Source organism: Durio zibethinus, chromosome 10 (assembly GCF_047325235.1).
Source record: "Durio zibethinus cultivar Kanyao isolate XHJ-2024 chromosome 10, ASM4732523v1, whole genome shotgun sequence".
Classification (NCBI taxonomy): Eukaryota; Viridiplantae; Streptophyta; class Magnoliopsida; order Malvales; family Malvaceae; genus Durio; species Durio zibethinus.
Genome location: NC_143171.1, coordinates 24,645,717 through 24,668,222, shown reverse-complemented (window position 1 = coordinate 24,668,222; position 22,506 = coordinate 24,645,717). Strand labels below are relative to the sequence as shown.

General features: G+C 32.7%; 4 protein-coding genes across 4 annotated transcripts; 2 read left to right on the top strand and 2 right to left on the bottom strand.

Annotated features, from left to right (window-relative positions):
* Window positions 1-3,632: 3,632 nt before the first annotated feature.
* Window positions 3,633-5,001, top strand: LOC149516569 (ribonuclease 1-like). Its single transcript, XM_089767315.1, has 2 exons — window positions 3,633-3,997; window positions 4,352-5,001. The coding sequence occupies exons 1-2, from the start codon at window positions 3,761-3,763 to the stop codon at window positions 4,772-4,774; spliced, it is 660 nt and encodes a 219-aa protein (XP_089623441.1). The 5' UTR covers window positions 3,633-3,760; the 3' UTR covers window positions 4,775-5,001.
* A 1,838-nt stretch (window positions 5,002-6,839) lies between these two features.
* Window positions 6,840-8,368, bottom strand: LOC149516568 (ABC transporter B family member 19-like). The gene is made up of 3 exons (XM_089767314.1): window positions 7,727-8,368; window positions 7,538-7,592; window positions 6,840-7,102 (listed from the first exon to the last, which is right to left on the bottom strand). Exons 1-3 carry the CDS (start codon window positions 7,970-7,972, stop codon window positions 7,065-7,067), a joined length of 339 nt encoding a protein of 112 aa, XP_089623440.1. The 5' UTR covers window positions 7,973-8,368; the 3' UTR covers window positions 6,840-7,064.
* Window positions 8,369-16,274: 7,906 nt separating this feature from the next.
* Window positions 16,275-18,396, top strand: LOC111291921 (tubulin alpha chain-like). Its single transcript, XM_089766977.1, has 4 exons — window positions 16,275-16,607; window positions 16,705-16,939; window positions 17,047-17,417; window positions 17,512-18,396. The coding sequence occupies exons 1-4, from the start codon at window positions 16,515-16,517 to the stop codon at window positions 18,163-18,165; spliced, it is 1,353 nt and encodes a 450-aa protein (XP_089623103.1). The 5' UTR covers window positions 16,275-16,514; the 3' UTR covers window positions 18,166-18,396.
* Window positions 18,397-19,965: 1,569 nt separating this feature from the next.
* Window positions 19,966-22,305, bottom strand: LOC149516567 (small ribosomal subunit protein uS4y-like). The gene is made up of 3 exons (XM_089766978.1): window positions 22,148-22,305; window positions 20,856-21,237; window positions 19,966-20,397 (listed from the first exon to the last, which is right to left on the bottom strand). Exons 1-3 carry the CDS (start codon window positions 22,173-22,175, stop codon window positions 20,214-20,216), a joined length of 594 nt encoding a protein of 197 aa, XP_089623104.1. The 5' UTR covers window positions 22,176-22,305; the 3' UTR covers window positions 19,966-20,213.
* Between the last annotated feature and the right edge of the window lie 201 nt (window positions 22,306-22,506).

Below are 22,506 nucleotides of genomic sequence, written 5' to 3'. Positions count from 1 at the left end.
CTTCCCCTTTTTACAGAAAAAAAACCTCAAAACCAAAAAATTTCTTCCACTCTCTTCACAAAATGGTGGGTTGTCGTCATGCACTTTCTTTCGTCGTCATTGTCGCCAATTACCAGAAAACTTCCAAAAGTCACCAAAAAACTCCTCTCAGCCTCTTGATTCTCGTTTTAGCCCTGTTTTTCAAAAAACTCTCTCCAAATACCTAGATTTATTCTCAAAGTCTCAGTTGAAAACTCTTTTTCTTTTTTTTTTTTGGTTTTTCTTTTTTTATTATTTGTTTTTTTTTTCTGGTGTTGATTACTTGTTCCAAGGGATGTGGATTTTGTTTTTGATTTTTACATATTAGGAAAAGTTTTTTATTTTGTTTGACAATAGATTTCTTTTTTGGATTTTCCTTTTTGGCGAAGTTTTTCCCTCCTTTTTTTCTTCCTTTTTGTTTTGTGCTTGATCTCTAAATTTATAGAACTATGAGGGGATATGAAATCTCATAATTTTTGAGATTTTGAAGGGTTTTCAAAGGGTCACCGATAGCCCAGGACAACTGTTGATGTGACCTTTTTTTTTTTTTTCCATTTTAGCTTAAACTAGATTTTTTGAAGACTTGGCCTTATCTGCCATGGCTGAAAGGGGAAAGGGGTATAGGCAAAAGGTAGGGTGGCTCGTGGGTTGCTAGTGCCATGGACGACACCCATAGTCATAGGCCTTTCTTTTTTTTTAATTTTTTAATTACTTTTTATTATTTTTATTTTATTTGCTCCTTTTTAAAAAATAAAAACTTAGGCCCTTAATTGGATTTTGGGCCACAACTTTGGGCCAAAGATAAAATTCTAGTCTTAAGCCCAATTGAAATAAAATTTGGGGTCAATATCCACTCAATTGAAATTGAGGTCCATTTTAGACAATTTGGACAAAATTGAATGTCTTACACATTTCTTGTGCAAACAAACCATCTATTTGGTTTTTTGTTTTTTTAATTAATATTTTTCCTATTTTTTTTGCATGAAATATTTTCGTTTCTATATGTAACCTATAAAAATTATAAAAAAAATCATAAATCATTGTAGACATTTAATTTTGTTCAAACACATTCTAACCAATTGTGATGAAATATTTCTTATGTTTTCTTTTGCTATCGCATGTCATTTTCTAAATTTTACTTTTTTTTCTTTACTTTTCTTTAAACTTATTTAATAAATACATATAAAAATTATAAAATTTTTATTATAAATTTTTTTAAAGTTCTTTTTTTTTATTTGAGAGCAAGTTATATAAATTTTTTTCTTTTTTTTACTTTTTTCTACTTTTCTTGAATTTAAATATTAAAAAAATATTTTATAAAAAAATTTTAGGTTTAATTTTTCCCTATGAGCCACTTGATAGTATGTTATGTCTCTTTTTTTCCTTACCAAAATTGATTAAAATTAATAAAATACCTTTTTTACCATAATTATAAAAATACACCTCATATAATTTTTTAAAGCAGTTTCTTTTATTAAAAATAGAAACCTATACCTGTTCAATTACGATTGAATGACACAATTCAAATATCTGATTTTTATTTTTGTTTTAAGATCATAATTTTAAAAAATACTAAAAAATTTTAATTTTTTTTTATTAAATAAAAAATTATATATTTTATATTTTATAAAAATTAAAAAAATTGTAACCCGAGCGCAGCCGAGTCATTCTTCTAGTGTAAATGATAATTACAATAGTGTCATGCAACTTATTTGAACCCACCGACAGGAAGGTCCCCATGAACCAAACTTACAAGAATCTTCACTCAATGAAGTGAAGAAAGAAAGTTTATTTGGACTCTTTTAACAGGTTGTTCAGATGTGAAGGATAAGAATATCTGATTGACCAGGATATGGTAAGTATAATCAATTAAGCAACAATCTTGATTAATGATTCAATGAAGTGAAGAAAGAAAGTTTCTTTGGACTCTTACTATTGTTCAGTTTGTGAAAGAATAAAGTTTCCTGATCATATCTGATTGATCTATATATGGTAAGTATAATCAATTAGGCAGGCAGTCCATGTGCAGTATAGATAACTTTGTGCTGATAATGAACTTTCAACTTGATTGTCATTTTCTTTCTCTCTTACAACTTGCAAATCCCACTAAAAAATATGCTAATTTGCATTAAAAATCAATAATGCATAATGGTTGGAATGCTTCTTGGTACATGCGACCTGTATTAATGTTTAATTTTTTTAGTTCAATTTTGAAACTTATAACTCAAAAAGTGATTTAAGTTAGAAATTGAACTCATTTGATTAAACTCATATGATAATAATGCTATTGATAATTGAGAAAGTCAAAATTATTTTCAAATCACAAGTTTTAAAGTTTAATTTAAGCTTAAGATTAACAATATTTCAACTCAACTTGATTATATCTCTTAATTTATATAAATCAAATAACTTTTTCAATACTTTTTGCATCCAAATATTTAAACCACAAATACTAAAATGGATTAAATTGGACAATATATAGCATTAATGACTTGCCAAATATGAACGTTATCGAGTATATCGATGTGTTGTTGAAGGCAACGGTGTTTTTGCTGCTGGTAGAGTCATGAAAATAGAAGTGGAGTTTTGGTAACTTTTTCTCTCAGAGAACATATGGCTTGCTATAAAAGTAGTAACCTTGGCAAGGCGCCAACCATAAACCATGTCAACATCAATCTTCTTTTCTAGTCGATTAATATTTTTTAAATTAAAAAATGAAAAAGCAAAACTCCTAAAATATACTTTTATCTCTGAAAACCCAGCAAAAATACAAGGAATCAAGCAGAAAGTAACAATTTTTGAAAAAGTGACGAAAAAAAAAAAGAAAGAGAGGAGATGAGTTTATAGTTTAAAGGGTGATTGTAAAGAAATTTTTGAGAGAGAATCAATAATTTTGTTGAGTTTTTATTGGTAAAGGAATTAAAGCTTATATTTTTCTTTTATTTTTTTATACATAAGCATTTATCTTTCTTGATTAGCAACTGAATAGTGGTAATTTTAAGAGAGAGTTGTGAAAGAAGATGCAATCAAGAGCGAAAGAGATAACATAAACTGTCAATCTATCAGACAACAAATGGAAATAAAATAAATAACTTTGAGAAGAGTAACATGCTATTGTAAGTTACCAGTCTGAACTTTAAAAATGTGGGGTAACGTGGCTCCTTAATAATTCGGGTGTTAAAAGCAGCGGGCAATTCAGCTGGCGCTAGCATTGCCCCAAATTGATTAATAAAATGTGAATTAAAGAAACGTAAAAGTTAAATAATAATTATTTAAACGCATATCACATACGGTCCAATAAACAAAATAATGGGTGAAGAAGCTGATGAAAATAATTAAAATGTTGCAAATTAAAAAACAATATCAACTATATTTGGGAACCAAGTCAAAATTAACATTGCTTTCTTAGGGAATCAAAATCAATATTGTTTTCTTGAGGAATCAAAATCAATATTTTAAATGACCAATTAATTCAAGAAGGTCCCACCAGCATTCAATTAATTGCTCTTGGCTTATTAATTTCTTGTGCTTTTGAGTCGAACTAATTCTGTTGCAACTATCCCAGCTGTCTTGTATTGACAATTCCTCCGTCCTCTCATGTTAGTATAAATTAAATTCCTATCTCAGCTGTCTTGAATTGATAATTCCTTGGTCCTCTCTTGTTAGTATATATTGAATCTAAGTGTAAACTTCATTCTCTACCATTCCGAGGTTCTTTTTCCTGCTTGTTTCTAGACGTATCATGCCGACCACAACTTCGATTATTTTCACTTTTCTTTTGTTCTTTTACATTCATTATTCTGTTGCAACTTACCAGTTCTTTAAACTGGTAGAACAATGGCCTCCCTCAACCTGCAATGGTGCAAGGTGTTCGTTTGTCCCTCCGACTTTAAACTTTACTATTCATGGTCTTTGGGGCACTAATAAGACAAGGCCATATCCCGTCAATTGTGGGAACACTCCATATGATCCCAAGTTGGTAAGTTTAATGAGCAATATTTATCATATTTATAATCATTCCTACATTATGTTATATTATTAAGTAATATCAATGAGTTTGTATTTGATATACTGTCAATGTATAAATTTTATACACAGTCAATAAATCAAATGATGTCATTTTGTTAATGAGTAAATATTAGCCCTTAAAATGAATATACAAAAATTAATTTTTTTTAAAGCTTACTCATTAATTATGTAGTATCATCTGATTTATTTTTTGAGTAATAGGGCATCACTCTATTCATTGATAATATATAAAATTTATATACTAATAGTGCATCAAATATAAATCTAATATCAATTAATGTTTTTAAATTTTTTTCTTTGATAGATCGCAACGTTAAGGCCACGCATGATGGTAAGTTGGCCGAGCCTATTTACACGAAATGATATTTTCTGGGAGCACGAGTGGAAAACGCATGGGACCTCTTCCGAATATAATTTTGATCAATTTTCCTACTTCAAATTGACTTTAGATAGCAAGGATCGAGTGGATATCTTCAAAGTGCTTATCAATGCTGGAATCACTCGGAATTCTTCTAAAACATATTCTTGGCAACTTATTACGAGGGTTATAAAGAATGAGATACATGTTGATCCTGAACTTCGATGCAACAAGTACAACAATAACATTCAATTGCATGAGGTTGTATTGTGTATGGATGACCATGGAATTAACTTCATCGATTGCCCTCAAAGCACGGATAATCCAGTTTTTTTATGTAAAAATGGGCCAGGGTTTATCTATCCTTAATAAAATGTGGAGGGTGTCAATTTGAATTAGGTAATTATATGATGTCTTTGCATATAGTTATGCAAGTAACTTAGTATTTTATAAGTCGGAAGCTTTTTAGTTTCTTGCAATAAATGCAGCCTTTTATTGGCTCTTGTTTGGTGTAATAAAACTATCAAATAGAATTTTCGGTTTGGAGATATCTCGGTGGCAATTATATATCTTTGGGCCCTAATTCACTTGGCTTCCAATTTTTCCATGTTTCTCTTTAATCTTCGTAGTCAAATTAAAAATTGTTTATTTTTTCTCCTTTCGTCCGTAGTTTGTTTGGTGATATGAACTTTTGGTTTGCTAATGAATATATAGATATAGGCCATTGATGGAGTTACTTGATATTGCATGAAGAAGGTAATGTCTGCATTTTTTAGATGGATTTTATGGCTATTATAGAGATCAGTGCTTTTGGTTTTGTTGAGTTTATCTAGATTGCGAATTTCATGGTAAAACTTGAATTTCATAGTTAACTTTGCAACATTTAGGAATATTGATTTAGAGAATCAATATATTGAAGACGTGCTTTTCATTTGGAGAGTGTTTGATATGAAGTGATCAGTATCAAAATCACAGTGATTTAATAAATACACTCCAATTTCTAGGGCTTGCCTTAGAGCTGGCAATTATGCAGAGAGCCTGGTTTCTCTCAGGGGAGGAACTGCATTCAACCTTTGATTTTCATTTGCAGATACTTACAATTTAGTTATGCTTTTATTCAATGTTCAACCTTTTACTATCAAGATAAACTGTGTTGTTACCTTTGTATTGAGAAGCATCTGTTGGACTTTCTTCTCTAATTTTTATTTTTTCTTACATGGCATTTAATTTTCAGTCTGGTTTTTAATGAATATATAGATGAAGGCCAATGGAGTTTCTTGCTTTCACATTAAGATGGTAACGTCAGTGATTTTTAGATGGATTTCATGGCCATTACAAGGTTCAATGCTACCTGGAGTTCAAAGAAAAGAGCCAATTTGATTAAAGGAAGCTCACATGTGCATCTTGACAATATAAACAGTACAACAGGTTTTGTTGTTTTCGAATAAATTGGGGGATTAAGTACAAATTTCTTGGTTATGCCTAATTTTTCTTAGTTAATACATCTATTTTCTTTTGTTTTATGTTTAAAGTTTGATGGCTTTGATTAAAAAAAATTGCTGGTGGTGCTTAATTAGTATCTAACTTTGGCCTTTTTTGATTTTGTTCAATTGTCTATATCCCAAATTTCGTGATAAAACATGAACTTTATAATTAGTTTTGCAACCGTAAGTAATTTGATAGAGAGTGTGTTTAATATTTATTTACTATACTTCATAAGTGAATCAATAAATTCGCTTATCACTATGTAGGGTAATATTGCTTTAGAGAATCAAAGTAAATTTTCGAAAAAGAATACCTTACAATTGCACTATGTATAAAATTACTTTTCCATGGATTGCAATCGAGCTAAGGCTCAGTCCGAATTATTATTTTATGAGAATTATAACGAACCATCATCAAGACCTTTTTAGCCCCAAAGGCAAACATTCCTCCCAAAACAAGCCCCACATATATACATTACTTCCACAATCAACTTTCAAATTAAAAGTATTCTCAAAACTGATTTATCTATAAATTAAAGACCAAATTACAGCCAGGACAACTTTAATCTAATTGTATTGAATAACAGAATTATCTTTAATATAAATTTAATATTTTTAGAACCTGGAATTATAAAACTAAAAATTGTCTCTTTTTTTTCTTCTGCTTTTGTCCCTAGTTTGTTTGGTGAAATGAACTTTGGTTTGCTAATAAATACACAGATGAAGGCTCTTGATGGTTTGTAATTTTGTGGTAAAACTTGAATTTTGTAGGTAGCCTTAACTTGAGTTTAATTAGATAAAATTAGACAAAATTCTATAGACCCCACCCTACAATAATAAGGTGCTAACGTGCACGGTCAAATGTTCAAACCCAAAATAATAAGGTTGGGAACCCGCATTTATGTATAGCCAACAAACCCATATAAGCAAAACTAACGCCATGGCCAGAATCTGATTACACCCACAAAACAGAAAAAAAAAAAATGCAAAAGAAATTCCAGAAAGGCAAAAAGATCAAAAACAACCAAACCGACCAACCTTCTCACTGATGGCATCTTGGACAAGTAGAGTATCAGTTGAAACACTGAAAACAATATCCCCAGTTCTTGCATCAGTATCAAAGAATCCAACATCTTGCTTCAAAACTGCTTCCAAATACTTCTTTCTCAATGTACTTATTGCCTTTCCCCAGTGTACATCCAACATGCAATCTCTGGCAACCAAAAAAAAAAAAAAAAAGAAAAAAATGGTAAAATTTAACTTTGTTTAACAGATAAAATTAACAGCTACCCACCACATTAAGAATCAAATGTACTTACAATGAAAGAGATGGGACGATTGTGGGAGATAGTGTTGAATAAAATTATAAAAACAAATGTAAGTGAGAATTTTATTAAAAGGGTATTGGGATTGACAAGTGAAGAACAAAAAGACAAAGAGACACCCTTGAGACCACGAGGGCACGCACCCACCAGTCCAATTTGGTTGAACTGGCTACACTACACGAGTCACTTATGACCGAGACCATGCACGGTGCAACAACTGTAATGTTGCCTGAACGATTCCTTCCGAAGATTGTATACATTTAAAAGAAAAAAGTCTAACTATTAACCCAAAAAACAAATAAGAACAAGGAATAGAAATATACCTGCATAAGATGATAGGCAGACAATAAGACCAAGATACACAAAATAGAGGGCATACTGCATTAAAACAACCAAAAAAGAACAGGAAATCTTAGATCTAAAAACATTATAATAAAGTTTAAAATAGAACAGTGAAAGGAAAAGTTCTGGTTTTTAATATATTTTTTGATGAAAAAAGGGGAAAAAGTGACCTTGGAAACTTCATGAGTCATTTTGGGCAAATCAGATTGGTTTTTGCCAAAGCCATTAACCATTTCACCAAATAACAAGAAGAAAACAGGCTTTGAGGAACCATGGATTATAGCTCCCAAGCTACCAGAGATCATCAACAAATAATCATATTTGTCAGCAAAATTGAAAAGTTGGTAAAATGGCAAGCTTTGTTCTTTCTTCTTCTCTGCTTCTGGGACTGCCTTTGTTTCTGGTGTTTCAGCCATAGTAAACTCAAACCAAAGCTAACCCCAGTTTCTGAATGCAGAGAGAGAGAGGAAGGAAGGAAAAGCTTCAATGAGTTAGCTCAGGGGAATTTGAGTTAAAGTTTTTGAGTGAGAATAGCCATTGAAAGAAAGAGAAAGAAGGGGAGAAGATCTGAGGGTGAAAGAAGAAATGAGAGATCTAAAGACCCTTTCTTTTTCTCTCTCTCTTCCTCTTTTTCAAGGTCTCCAAAATCTGACAATGTCGTTTTTGAGTTTATCAGTTCGAGAACTAAGCTGAAGAGAAGGCAGAAAAAATAAAGGGCAAAGCAGCACAAATACAGTGTGTTAGAGTGAGTGCATATGTAGAGAGAGAAATCGCAAAGTTATTGTAACTTGTAAGTAAGAAAACAGAAAGACAGAGAACGCATGCGTTAAGACCATTGGTCAAACCAAAAGACTTTCAGCCAAAAAATAACTATTTTGACTTTGATTTTATTCAATAAAAACAGAGCAACCTGTTTTTTCTTCAACTAAGAACTGTACAGATTATTCAATTCTCAATTTCAGGATCATACATTTGTTATTAACACCGATACAAAATTATTGAGATGATTCAAACTCAAAATTAAATTTTTATTAATAAATATTTATTTATTATTAGATTTTTTTAAGAATGTTAAAATTAACTAAATTAAATCCTTCTTTTAAGTTGTAGTTTACTTTGAAAAAGAAATTTTCACCAAGTGAAACTATACTTTTGTAAAAATGAAATGAAAGATGCCATTTTGCCAAAAAAATGAAAGCCATGTTTGAACTGGCACTTTAACTGTGGTTGCAAACTAGGAAGTTAGTTTTCTGATCCTGGTTAACTAGAATGAGAGAATCTGGCTAACTGCAAAAATTGTCAGTGTTTTCTGCTCTGCCTTGGTTGGTATTGCCAAGAAAATTTACCCTTTGAGAATTAATACAAAGTTGAACGGCATTAAATGAAGGTAATTTACTTGTCATGATTTGATTGGCTCTTCATTGTATTTTCTGTGAACTTTATTTCTGCTTTCCCTTCTGGTTGTCTGTGTAAAGTTTTTGTCTTTTGATTCTAAATTGCCATGAAAAAGAAAATTACTTTCTGAGTCATTTGCAGAAGCCCTTTCATTTACTGACAATGTGCATGTGTCGTTGGCAGCCTCCTTTCTCAGGATGCCAGCCTTCATAATTTTTGGTTTCTATTACTTCTTTTTATCCACTGGTATTTGTTTGCTACCTGAAGCATTTTCTCCAATGAGTTGTGAACACTAGATTTTGTTGCCAAAGCCATAGATTCACCCACCGTTAAGTTTGTGAATAAATTTCTATCAGATTGCACTTAAATATATTGAATTTTAGCACAAATTTAGCATATGAGAATCTCATCATAGGGCAAAAAGAAACTTTTTTGAAGGGACAACATATTTTCCTTTAATTTTATGCTAATTAATTGTGCAAAAAAAACTTGTCTCCATAACTTTTTTTACAAAGGAGATAAAAAAAAATTCAGAGTTGTTAAATGTCATTTTTTAAAGTTATTTATATAAATTAATTAAATTAAATTTTAAATTATTTTTTCAATAAATTAATTTATTGTTTTTAATATATCAATCAAATCATCAATTAAACAAGTTAATACTTAACATCTCAACAAAATCAATCGATTAATCAATTTAATTTTATTTTGGTATAATTCTATTTGGAATAAACATATATATATATATGGAGGAAAATATGACTCATATGCTTTTTTGCATTAAATTAAAACAATAAAGTATTCTAACAAGGTAGGATATGGGAAGGTTCTTGGTAATAATTGATTTTTTTTTTTTGAAGCTGGTAATAATTGAATTTTATACCAACATGAACTTGAAATAAATTAATTGTGATATCCAATACCAAGAGCTACATAAAATCTTCAAAATAATACACCTTCTATAAAAAGCATGTAGATCATATCTTCACAATCTTCATCAAATCTTCTTCAAGCTAACAAATCACCCAACTAGACATGACATAGGCCAAATGGCAACAAAAATAATGCTTCAATTATTTTCAAAATGAAGAACAAAAAAAGACCCAAGTAGTGTTTTGTACTAGTTTGTTTCAAATAACAACAAGCAAATTCAAAGCTTCCTGAAAATAATCTTTGGGAAGCATTTATACAGTGGATGACGCAAATCTTCAGCGGGGAAACAGTAGTTTCCTGAACCCCAACGGTACACAGTCAATTCAGCCATCATTATTTCTGAACATTGAAGATATATATAGTTTAGTTCTGATAAACCTGGAAGTCCATGATAAATTGCTAGCTCCTAATATTGTATGAATGCCATCAGAAAAGGTTCAGATTTCAGAAACTTGGCTACCATTCTTGTGGTTTTGGCCATTTTTTTTTACTGTATCCTAATTCCAAAAATAATCTTCTTCCGGGGAAAAATGTGTTAGTTTTTCCTCATTATTCCTGCAGTTACTATTACAATTCAAGTGTCACAAAAGGTTTTTTGTTTTCATTATCTTCCTGGCTAAAGAACATAGCCTGGGAAATTGGAGAATTTATCATTCATATCACATTTTTGGGAGCATTAGCAGGGTTGGAATTAGATTCAGAAAGGATACTGTTTCTGTTTAGATCACTAAACAGGATATCTTCTTTGTTTTGGATGTGTTGTTTTTACAAAAGATATCACAGATTGCATATGTTAAGATTTAACTCTCGGTCCTCTTAGATATTATTTTTTAAAGATGATTACATGAACAAATTGAACGAAGTTTCACAATTTTTTTGGGTGTCTTCTAATATAAAACCTATTTCCTTTTGTCTAATTTCCCTTTGATTTCAAAAGGGTGGTTATATGTACCATTCAAAACAATGTGACAATTTATAATGAAAATACAAAGGATAATGTTTCTCATAAAAAAAATGATATGTGTGATGGTAATGACTAGCAATACATTAGCATTTTCTATTGATAATTGAGACAAATTCAAATTGGTAGCAACTAGCCACACATTTCTTCTTCAAGAGAATGTTTTCAAGTCAAATCCACATTTTCAAATTATTGTGAAAATGTAAAGTATAGATTTAATCCAAATACTCCATATGTATATGTTAGATGTGAGATATGAGATATATCAACAAGGGAATGGTATATATTTCAAAACTATGGGCTTTTTTTAAAAAAATAAATTGTAGAAAATAATTGATTTTATCTTTCCACTAAAATTACATTTACTATTTAAATAATTTCGACTTCAAAATTATTGTCTTAGTATATATTACATAATAAAATTATCTATTACAAAATTTGATATTTAATTTAATCAATTCATATAATCATTTAAAGAAATAACATTTAACAAATTTAATATTCAATTTTGATACATATAATTCTTCATAAAAAAAAAACTATATACTACATCTTATATGTTTGCTAATTTTTTTTGACATATTTTTATTCAATTTTATAGGTTTTGTTTCCTTTTATATTCATTTTTTTTTTATAAAAACAAAAGTAATGAATATACGTGTAGAAATGGAACTCTTCCATTCTAAGTTGCATGGTACAAAGTGTTTTAAGGATAAGGGAGATGAACCGTTTGACAATCAAAGCAAAATTATAGGAGAGGAAAATTGCCATGAGAAAAGTAGGTAAGGTGGCTAAATCAAATGGGAAACCTTTTCTCCTTCTCCTCACCTCAATTTGCAATCTTTTATAAAACATGTCACAGATGAAAATGCAAATCTACATCACCATCTGTTTGTCCTAAAGTGAAACGCTCCTAAAATATTCTCACAATCGTGCTTCATGTCACATCCCAGGGGTGAAATCAGAAATCATTTGCTATTTTTTTTTTTTTTGGCATCAAAATAAAATCATTTCATCCTCCGTCCTTTCCTCGATCTCAAATGTATTTGCTTGCTAGCTTGTTGGGCTAGACCAGAAACTCAACCTGGCTTGCCTGCTTGGTCCTTCTGCTTGTTCAGGCCCTAACCTGCTTTGGGTAGCCCAAGATATCGATTTAAGCAGGTTTGAATCCGGGTCAACATGGCCTAGCCTGTATCAGAAAACACAGGCAAAATCCCATGGAAGTTGCATTACTTTTCTTCTTGTTTTTCGACCAAATTAAAAATTGCATGCTTTTCAATAACCAGAGTGTAAGAAGCCATAGAAGTAGAAATAGGCCCTGTCTTAATTATAATCCCATGACTTGTTGTGGTCTAAACAGGTAATGTCAGTTTCATAGTCTTATAAATTATGTTTGTTTTGCTGATATAAAAGCTTCTGAATATGAAAAGAAAAAAGAAAAAAGTCAACCGTCTAAAGGTTTAAATGGCCCCAATGGCTTCCAAATGTTTCCCTTATATTATTGAGTTCATAAAGGTTCGGCTTCAAAGCTGTTTTTGCTTCAAATTTCCTATAATTGTAGGGTTTGGTTTAACCCCACATTGCATAGCTCAAAGCCATGGACTTGTTGAATTCTAAAATGAAATGATTAGTATCAAACAAAGTCAAGCATCTTAGCACTTGAACTAACCCTTAGTTAATGTAAAATATAGTAGCAAACTATTTTATATAATATGATAATCATGTTTTATTCATCGTCTTGTTATTATATAATAAAGCCCAAACTATCCCATCAAATTATCATATGATTTGTTGGTGATCTTAATATTTTGAGTTCTTATCTAATTATTTAACATTATAGCATCAAACATTGTCAAGCATCTTAGGACTTGAACTAACCCTTAATTAGTGTAAATGGATTAATATATAAATTAATTGCACGATAATTTTATTTATAATTTTGATCACTTTGAAAGTCTTAAATTATCTCGTCAAATTACGAAAGCTTTGTTATCCCTTAAAAGAATTATGAATTTTTAATACAAAAAGAGATGGTAGTTTGAAGATAGAGAAAGTGTTAAAATTTAAACTTTAAACTTATTAGATATTAATTTCTCAGATAGTTGCATAAATCAATTGAATTAAGCCTTGAATTCAAATTATGAATGCTTTTGTCGTATTTTAATATTTTAAGTTCTTATCCAAATAATGTTTTTATATCTATCAAAATGCTTAAGGAAAGTTTAAGGACAATGACAAATTGAAGAAATTTGATTAAGAAGATGCTTTGGTGATTTAAATGTCATGATCAAAGGTCACTAAGAGACCAAGAGTAGGAAAATGGTCGGCTAATGTTTCAAAACTTGAATGTTCTTGGTATGCTTCCTTTGGCCCCCAATGGCTCCAACCCTTAGGGTTAAAAAGTTTTATTATTAGTGATATAATAAAAACAAAGCCAAAGTTGTTTTGGAGCCATAAGGATTTATAAATGAAATGAAGTGGCCTTTGGTTGTTTTGTAGGCTCTTTTGGGAACATTAGATCCATTTTGGTGAGAAATTTTGGTCCTTGTTTATGTTTTAATAACAATTTGTATTGTATAGACATGTGATATGCTTTCTTCAAATAATTCTAGGTTTTAGGTTTTATCTTCGGATGTTCTTTCATAGCTTGGATATACATTTAACAATCCTTCAATCTGTTCTATCAACCATACAGATACAATAATCAATCACTATCTGAACCGAACACGATAATTATACCTCGTTTCATGTCAATTTCATTTTCATCGTATTGAAAGCTTGTAAAGCTATCTTTTTCTCAAAGGTATCTATGAGGCATCTTTGCCCGATCACTTAGTTTTATATCATAGATTCAAAATTATCAAAAATTAAATTTTAATTATTAAAACTAGGAGTTTAGCATTCTATGTATAATCAAGTTAAGTAGAAGGTGGAGCTGTTGATAGCTACAAGTAGGCTTCATTATAAAATCATTTAGTTCATAATAAAATAGAAAAAAGAATAGAACCAAAGCTTGAAGCCAGAAATGGCATCGTATGCAACAGAAAGAAAGTGATGGACCACATTATGGGAGTCAAGGGTCTAAGCTTATGGTCTGAAAGTTTAAGGACCACATTTGGGAATCTTGGTTATCTCTTGGCTGTCTGTTTAGCTGTAACTTTGTATGCAATAAGATAAATAAAATTGATGAATACCTGGTTTGCTGAGAAATCCCAACTAATCCATCATCATTTTCATCATTGCTGATACAGCTTGATATATGGAGAAGAGCCCTAAGCTAAAACTGGCCTACACATCTCACAAGTAAATATGAAATGATTAGTCTACGCTTTTTTTTTTCCAATAACCAGGAGAATGCTTTCATGTCTCCTTTGAATCAGTCATTATACAAAACCTACCATATTTTTTTTCTCCTTTGCTCTAAGAACATAGTTTGATCTGACCAGTAACTGTCCTTAAAGGATTTTTTAATGCAAAAATTGATCTTTAAGAGGATAAGGTAAAAGAAAAAGTTTTCCTGACAAATTGATGAAAGTACAAAAAAAATAATAATGGCACATCCTCATGAAATCAGTAGAATGACTACTCTCCAACTAAAAGCAGATTTCATAGTGAAATGATGTGGTGAATTATGGTAGCCATAAGAGGAAAATGCAAAGGAAATTTACTGGGCCTTCTTTCGGTCCATCTTCAATAGGGAAATGAATCCCCCATACCCACTGGCAATTTTGGAAGGGGGTCCTCAGCTGTCATAATCTTAATTATTCACCACACATAGCTTAATCTTTTGGGGCTCTTTGAAATTGAAAATTATTACTTTCAATAACAGCAAATAATGAATAATCATCGAACTATATAATTAGGTGACTTTTGACATGTGATCAGGCTTTTTTGTTTGGTAAGTTTCATGAATGGCTATTCCTCCAAGTCAAGGTGGTGTTTCTTGGTTTGTTGGAAAAATTGATTATTTGATCTTCGGAGGGAGGGGAAAGGAAAACCCTTTCCACTCGGGTGAGCATTTATCAGGCCTCTGTCCACTTTCTTTAAAGGTTTAGGCTCCATTGTGGGCTATACAAGTATGAACAAAAGCCTATCCTATGAACCTTGGGCTTAGCCGTGCAAACCTTAGCCGGTTGCCACCATTGACAACTGCATCAAAGTTTCAAATCACTACTAGTTAATTTATTATGAAATTATACTATATAAACCCAAAAAAATTATACAATATAAACCAAAAAAAAAAAAATTCACGAATAGATTTTATTATTTTTTTTAATTTTCTTATTAAATTTAAAAAATAGTTGTGAATAATATTTTAAAATTTATTTACAAAATATAATAAAATTTATTTATATTTGATTTATTTATATTCGAAATATAAAATGAACAAAACATTTAACAAATAATTTATAGACAGATTTATATTTATTTATTAAATTTAATAAATAAATGTAACTAATATTTAAAAAATTTTTAATTAAACAAATAAATCACAAGTATAATAAAATTTATTTATATATGAATCATGTACATCTCTAATAACACCAAGTTATTGGTAAGTTGCATCAGCATCAACCCCTTTACCCAACAAAATAAGTAAAAGTAGTGTTTAAAGGCCTTTTGTGAACTTTCTGCTTGCCACTTGAGTTATTATAACAGATTGAAAGGCCGAGATAAAGTTGTACGGAGAAGGATAAAAGAAAAAACAATGCATGTGTATGATAAAACATCAATGGAAATGGACCTAAAAAGGCAAAAGAGAGATCCCCCATACAATACAATGTTATAATATTCAGGTTTCATTTCGTCTTTTCTTTTTTAAAATTTTTTTTACTAGCAGTCATTATTAGGCATGGCCATGGCCGAAGAGTAAGAAACTGCTTTTCCACCACCATGTTCTTTCTACCCATGAACTTTTGGGTTTCGGTTTCGCCTTCCGGAATACCTGAAGAAGTCATCAGTTGGCCTGTTGCCTCCCAAACGACTAATATTAGAGTGCCCATCACATCAAAACAATCCATTTGAGAGTTTTGAGAGTCCGATTGGAAAGTGCATTTTCATAACTGGAGAGATCCAGTTATAAAATGGATCCTCCAATGTGGTGAGAATCTTTCAATCGAGCTCCCCGATAGACCCTGAATCTGGATCCAAACAACACTAAGAGTACCCATCAAAACATTGACTCTGGACCCAAAAACTAGAGTTATTCAATGCACATATTTTCATTACAGTGTGGGCATTGGGCAATGAAAAGTGGTTCAGAGTTTCATATTGGGTTCAAAATCCATGGTAAGCGTCCAACTTGGTTCACACCCACAAGCCCAGTCCAGAGGGAATAGGTTTCTCGAGGCGGTTCGCCATTCAATTTTCAAATTTCAAATCCCTTAACGGTCCACTACGTGCGTCCCAGTTCCCACCACCACCAATCTCTTTTATTCAAAAGTTATAGCCGTTTTCTTACCTTGGAAAACTCCCAATTTTATAGCCGTTTCAAACGGCCCATTTTTTCAATCTATTTCCAGTATATATATCCTCAAGAATTCTCCCATTTCCTCATTTCCTTCACTACCCATTCTTCTATTTCTTGTTCCGGGCGTCTTTGTATACGTCTTTGGCACCTCCCCTTTTGCTTTTCTAATCAATCTTCTTTTTTATTTTCACTAACAAAAATGAGAGAGTGCATTTCAATCCACATTGGTCAGGCTGGTATCCAAGTTGGCAACGCCTGTTGGGAGCTCTACTGCCTTGAACATGGCATTCAGGTCGTTCCTTCTTCCTTTTTTCGATATAAACTCAAAATTTTCCTCTTTTTCTTTGTTGGGTATTAAGTATTTTAGTAGTTCTGTTTTTTTGGTGCAGCCTGATGGACAAATGCCAAGTGACAAGACAGTTGGAGGAGGAGATGATGCTTTCAACACATTTTTCAGTGAAACAGGAGCCGGAAAACATGTTCCTCGTGCTGTGTTTTTGGATTTGGAACCAACTGTTATTGATGAAGTCAGGATCGGGACTTACCGCCAATTGTTCCACCCTGAACAGCTCATTAGTGGCAAAGAAGATGCTGCCAATAACTTTGCCAGAGGCCATTATACAAGTAAGAAAAAAGTGTTTAAGAAATGTTTTTCCCTTGAATCAACTGTCACTACAATAAACTAACTTGGAGGGCAATTAAACTAACTTGGAGGGCAATTATTTGTGCAGTTGGCAAGGAAATAGTGGATCTCTGCCTTGACAGGATCAGGAAACTAGCAGATAACTGTACTGGACTTCAAGGGTTTTTGGTATTCCATGCTGTTGGTGGTGGAACAGGATCTGGTCTTGGTTCTCTGCTTCTTGAAAGGCTCTCTGTCGACTATGGCAAGAAATCAAAACTCGGTTTCACTGTTTACCCTTCCCCTCAGGTTTCTACATCTGTTGTAGAGCCTTATAATAGTGTTCTGTCAACTCATTCTCTCTTAGAGCACACTGATGTAGCAGTTCTCCTTGATAATGAAGCTATCTATGATATTTGCCGAAGATCTCTCGACATCGAGAGGCCTACTTACACCAATCTCAACAGGCTGGTGTCTCAGGTACAAAATTTGGAATTTCTCAAACAATAATTGACAAATAGTTTTGATTGTTTTGAGGTATACTGATATTGATAATATTTTGATTGTTTTACAGGTTATTTCTTCCCTGACTGCATCTCTGCGATTTGATGGTGCTCTGAATGTGGATGTAACAGAATTTCAGACCAATTTAGTCCCATACCCTAGAATCCATTTCATGCTTTCTTCATATGCACCAGTCATTTCTGCTGAAAAGGCCTACCATGAGCAACTATCGGTAGCAGAAATCACTAACAGTGCTTTTGAACCAGCTTCTATGATGGCCAAATGCGATCCACGCCATGGGAAATACATGGCCTGCTGCTTGATGTACAGAGGTGATGTGGTGCCTAAGGATGTGAATGCTGCTGTGGCAACAATCAAGACTAAGAGGACTATCCAGTTTGTCGATTGGTGCCCAACTGGGTTCAAGTGTGGTATCAACTACCAGCCTCCTACTGTGGTGCCTGGTGGCGATTTGGCCAAAGTTCAAAGGGCAGTTTGTATGATTTCTAACTCTACAAGTGTGGCTGAAGTGTTCTCAAGGATTGATCACAAGTTTGATCTGATGTATGCCAAGCGTGCATTTGTGCATTGGTATGTAGGTGAGGGTATGGAGGAGGGTGAGTTTTCAGAAGCTAGAGAAGACTTAGCTGCTCTTGAGAAGGATTATGAGGAAGTTGGCGCAGAATCTGCTGAAGGGGATGAAGATGAAGGTGATGAGTACTAGGATAGAATAGTGTGGAAAGACTGAAGAAGTTCTGCCAATGGACTCATTGGTCAGCTAATGTGATCATTTTTATCCCTTGTAGTATCAAAGAAACAAGTTTATGAATCTTTCCTTTTTTACTTGCATTCTTGAAGCAATTGGAATATCAGCGTTGACAACAAAAGACTTGGCTTGCTTTGACGGAGCCTTTTTTTTTTTGTTGTTTCCTCAATTTGCTACTACTTTTTGAGGCCTATTTTAACCATTAAGGGACAAACTGGTCCAGCAGATTTTGGACAAATGGGCCCCTAACCCCACAAAAGACTCCTTGTGTGCTCTGCCAAAAGATCAAAAAGATCAAACTTCGAGAGTTTCTTCAACTAATGTGATAGAATAGTGTGGAAAGACTGAAGATTCTGCCAATGGAATTGGTCAGCTAATGTGATCTTTTTTATCCCTTGTAGTATCAAAAAAACAAGTATATATGAATCTTTCCTTGTTGACTTGCATTCTTGTTGACAACAAACTTGGCTTGCTTTGACGGAGCCTTTTTTTTTTGTTGTTTCCTCAATTTGCTACTACTTTTTGAGGCCTATTTCAACCATTAAGGGACAAACTGGTCCAGCAGATTTTGGACAAATGGGCCCCTAACCCCACAAAAGACTCCTTGTGTGCTCTGCAAAAAGATCAAAAGATCAAACTTCGAGAGTTTCTTCAACTAATGTGATAGAATAGTGTGGAAAGACTGAAGGTTCTGCCAATGGACTCATTGGTCGGCTAATGTGATCTTTTTTATCCCTTGTAGTATCAAAAAAACAAGTTTATGAATCTTTCCCTTGTAGTATCAAAAAAACAAGTTTATGAATCTTTCCTTTTTTACTTGCATTCTTGTTGACAACAAAAGACTTGCTTTGACGGAGCCTTTTTTTTTTGTTGTTTCCTCAATTTGCTACTACTTTTTGAGGCCTATTTCAACCATTAAGGGACAAACTGGTCCAGCAGATTTTGGACAAATGGTTTTCTTCCACTCTGCAAAAAGATCAAAAAGATCAAACTTCGAGAGTTTCTTCAACTAACATGAAGAAGACGAGGCACATGGTTTTCTTCCACTTTTCCAGTCTGGAAAGAATCAACTAAAACAATAGCTTCTGGATGAGACAGGCATATCGGAAAGATAATGTAGACATCGATAGTTATTGCAAACATTCCTTAGAATTTCCTTTGTAAACAACAAATTTTTTCCTTGTTTCCATCCAAGGGAAAAAGGGCTACGTTTTGATCCTCCATTCCTAACCAGAAAGGGTTTGTTAAGTTTGCTTCAAAGAACAATTATTTCCTGATCTTGGCTTATTCTGACTTTTAATGCAAATTCATACAAAATCAGGTCATTTTCCATGAAGAGTGCAAGGCATTTTCAATATTTCAAAGTTTAAGCAGAGACAGCATTTATTTTTCTATTCTTCACTAACTGCTTCCTTGGACTAACATCTTACACTTTAGGACAAATATTGCATAAGGCAGAATCTATAATAAGATTAATAGCTAAAGATTAATAATCCAGAGGTGAAATTACTTGCAAATTAAGATTATAAACAATATGACTTGGCCAAAATAGATTTATATGATAAATTTTCAATGTTAAGAAGGTACCAACCAAATCCCTAAAGGGTCAAAGGTTCACAACAAAAATCTTTAATGCTAGGCATATTATGACTATAAAGTCAAATTTGGTAGTGGTATGATTCCATGAATTCTTAATTGAACCAGTGACCACATCACACCAAATATGGCTACTTGATTAAGATTTTGGGTAAAATCAGATGACATCATGGTGGAGCAACTAGTATAAATGACCAAAGTTAAAACATTTTAATCTTAGACCAACAAAATTAATGCTCAATTCACTTCTAATCCAGGAAAAAACATAATAATAAATGAAAAACACATACCAAGATCCACTACAATAAAGGTGTGGAAACAAAACTCAAACCATGTCTAATAATGAAGGAGATGGTAAGTTCCACGCAGAGCCTTTTAAAGGGTTCCTAGTGGCGGTAGTAGCCTTAGGTTTACTCGTCTTCCTCTTCATCACCATCTCCACCAGCAGCCTTCTTGGCAGCTGCTCTCTGGTTCTTTCTCTTCACTCTTCCAGGGCGGCCACCTCCAAATGGACTTGTTAGAGAGAAGTCAATATGTTTTTGTGAGTCAACCCTCACCATGAACGATGGGATGTTGACAACCTGCCTCCCAACCCTATCAATGACAGAGCAGACATCTTGATACAACATTCAGAGGATCTATAACATCTTTCAGACAAGAAATTGCAAACCAGAAATCACATATAGGAATATGCAAAGGCAGGAAAGCACAAGGCAATAAATTGCAACAACTTGAAAACCTGAAGCCAAATTGGCACATCAGCAAGCAGCTAAGGAATTTATAACAGAACTAGTCACAGCTAATCACATAAATTCCTTGTTGGCTGGTAAATGTGGAAATGAACATAATTAACAGATATACCATGTGCAAGATAATAACTGCACCTTCTAAGAACAACATAAATGTCAAAACATCAACACAGTAATCACAAGCACAACTACCAACTTCAAGTTTCAATATATTGAAAAGTATATATACTATTTCGCTTGTCCAACAAGATTTGAAAATAAACAGCCACCAACTGTATATTTAGAAAAAAAGTAAACCTTTACCTGATATGCCTTTGCCTAATCAAGACGCGAGCATGGTGAATTGACTTGGCCATACCAGCCTTGAACACAAGTGTTTGCAAGCGGCGCTCAAGGAAGTTCTCAACAGTCAAAGCCAAGACATAATCGAGCTTGTTCTGGCTCTCATCCAAAAGTCCATACCTGTTCATCCTACGAAGAAGTGCTTCACCTTCAAAAATACGACGAGAGTTCTTCTCATCAAGAGTGAGAAGGTCCCTAGCGGCATTTCGGATACGGCTCAAAGCATACTGAACCCTCCACAACTCCCTCTTACATCGGAGCCCATACTCTCCTACAAGCTTCAACTCAGCATCCAAACGTTCCTTCTCGTATGGACGCCTTGGCTTCTTAAAGGTCTTCCCATCTACAACCACACATATTTTCACCAATAAATAATAATAATAATAATAATAATAATAATAATAATAATAATAATACTCTGATTCAACTACTTAGTAAGTCAGAGTAGAATAACCTAAACTCAAATGAGCCCAAAACAATTATAAAGCTTATTCGTTTTTAACTTTTGAGCAAAATCAACAAAAACAGCATACCGCATAAAGCTAAAAAAGTATTTTTTGATTAGGATCAAAGACTACCATGAAACTAATCAACCAATTATACTATTGTTCTGACACATATGAACAGCAAAACCCATAAAGCTTAAGAAGCACATTTCTCAGTTAGGATCCAAGACTAACATGAAACTGATCAACCAATTACTATTGCTTTGATACATATGTGCTACAAAACAAGCAACACTTTACTGTTGCTTTGATACATATGTGCTACAAAACAAGCAACACTCTCCCACTCATAAATCCCACCCTGCCATCCCCAAGATTCAAACCCGAGACCTCAAAGTTGGAATCTTTCTAACTGCAAAGTCAACCATACAATAATCTTCTCTTTATTTACCAAACAGGGTTCAAATTGAGTAACCAACAGGTAACAAATAGATCAAAATGGCTAATAAAAACAAAAAAAAAGCAAAATCATAGATAAATATCATTTCTAACATCCTAAACTATATCAAACAAAATAACCCAGCTACATTGTTAACTAAAAAGAAGCTTAAAAGGTATTATAATAGCTAAATAGAAATACCCATTCGTGAGAACCCAAAAACAATTAAAATGAAAGAAATAAAAATGGGAAAACAAAAACCTTCATAGTATAATACGAACTCAGTTGAAACTACAGATTAGGCAATAAAAAAACCTAGAAGAAAGAAAGAGGGTAAAGTGGGGAAAAAGAGAATGGGGTTAGCTTACAATTGCGGTAGAAACTGACGTGAACCATGGAAGCATCAGCTTCTCGTCAGAGGCGAGAAAGAGAAAAAGACTAGAGAAAAGGGAAGCAGATGAGGTAGGTAAGAGAAATGAGACGAAGCCTGATCATTATATACAGGGAAACCCTAAACCCAAATGTTTCTTCTTTCATTTCAGGACTTGTAATAGGCTTTTTTTTAGTTAGGCCCGTTGGGTTTGTGTTTTGGAGAATCTGGACCCTTGGGTCTTTTAATTTTGGGCTTTTGAGATTTAAATTAAACATTGATTTTTTTAAATAAATAAATAAATAAATAATATCATGATTGTATATGAGAAATTTGTTGACTTTAAAATAAGATTAA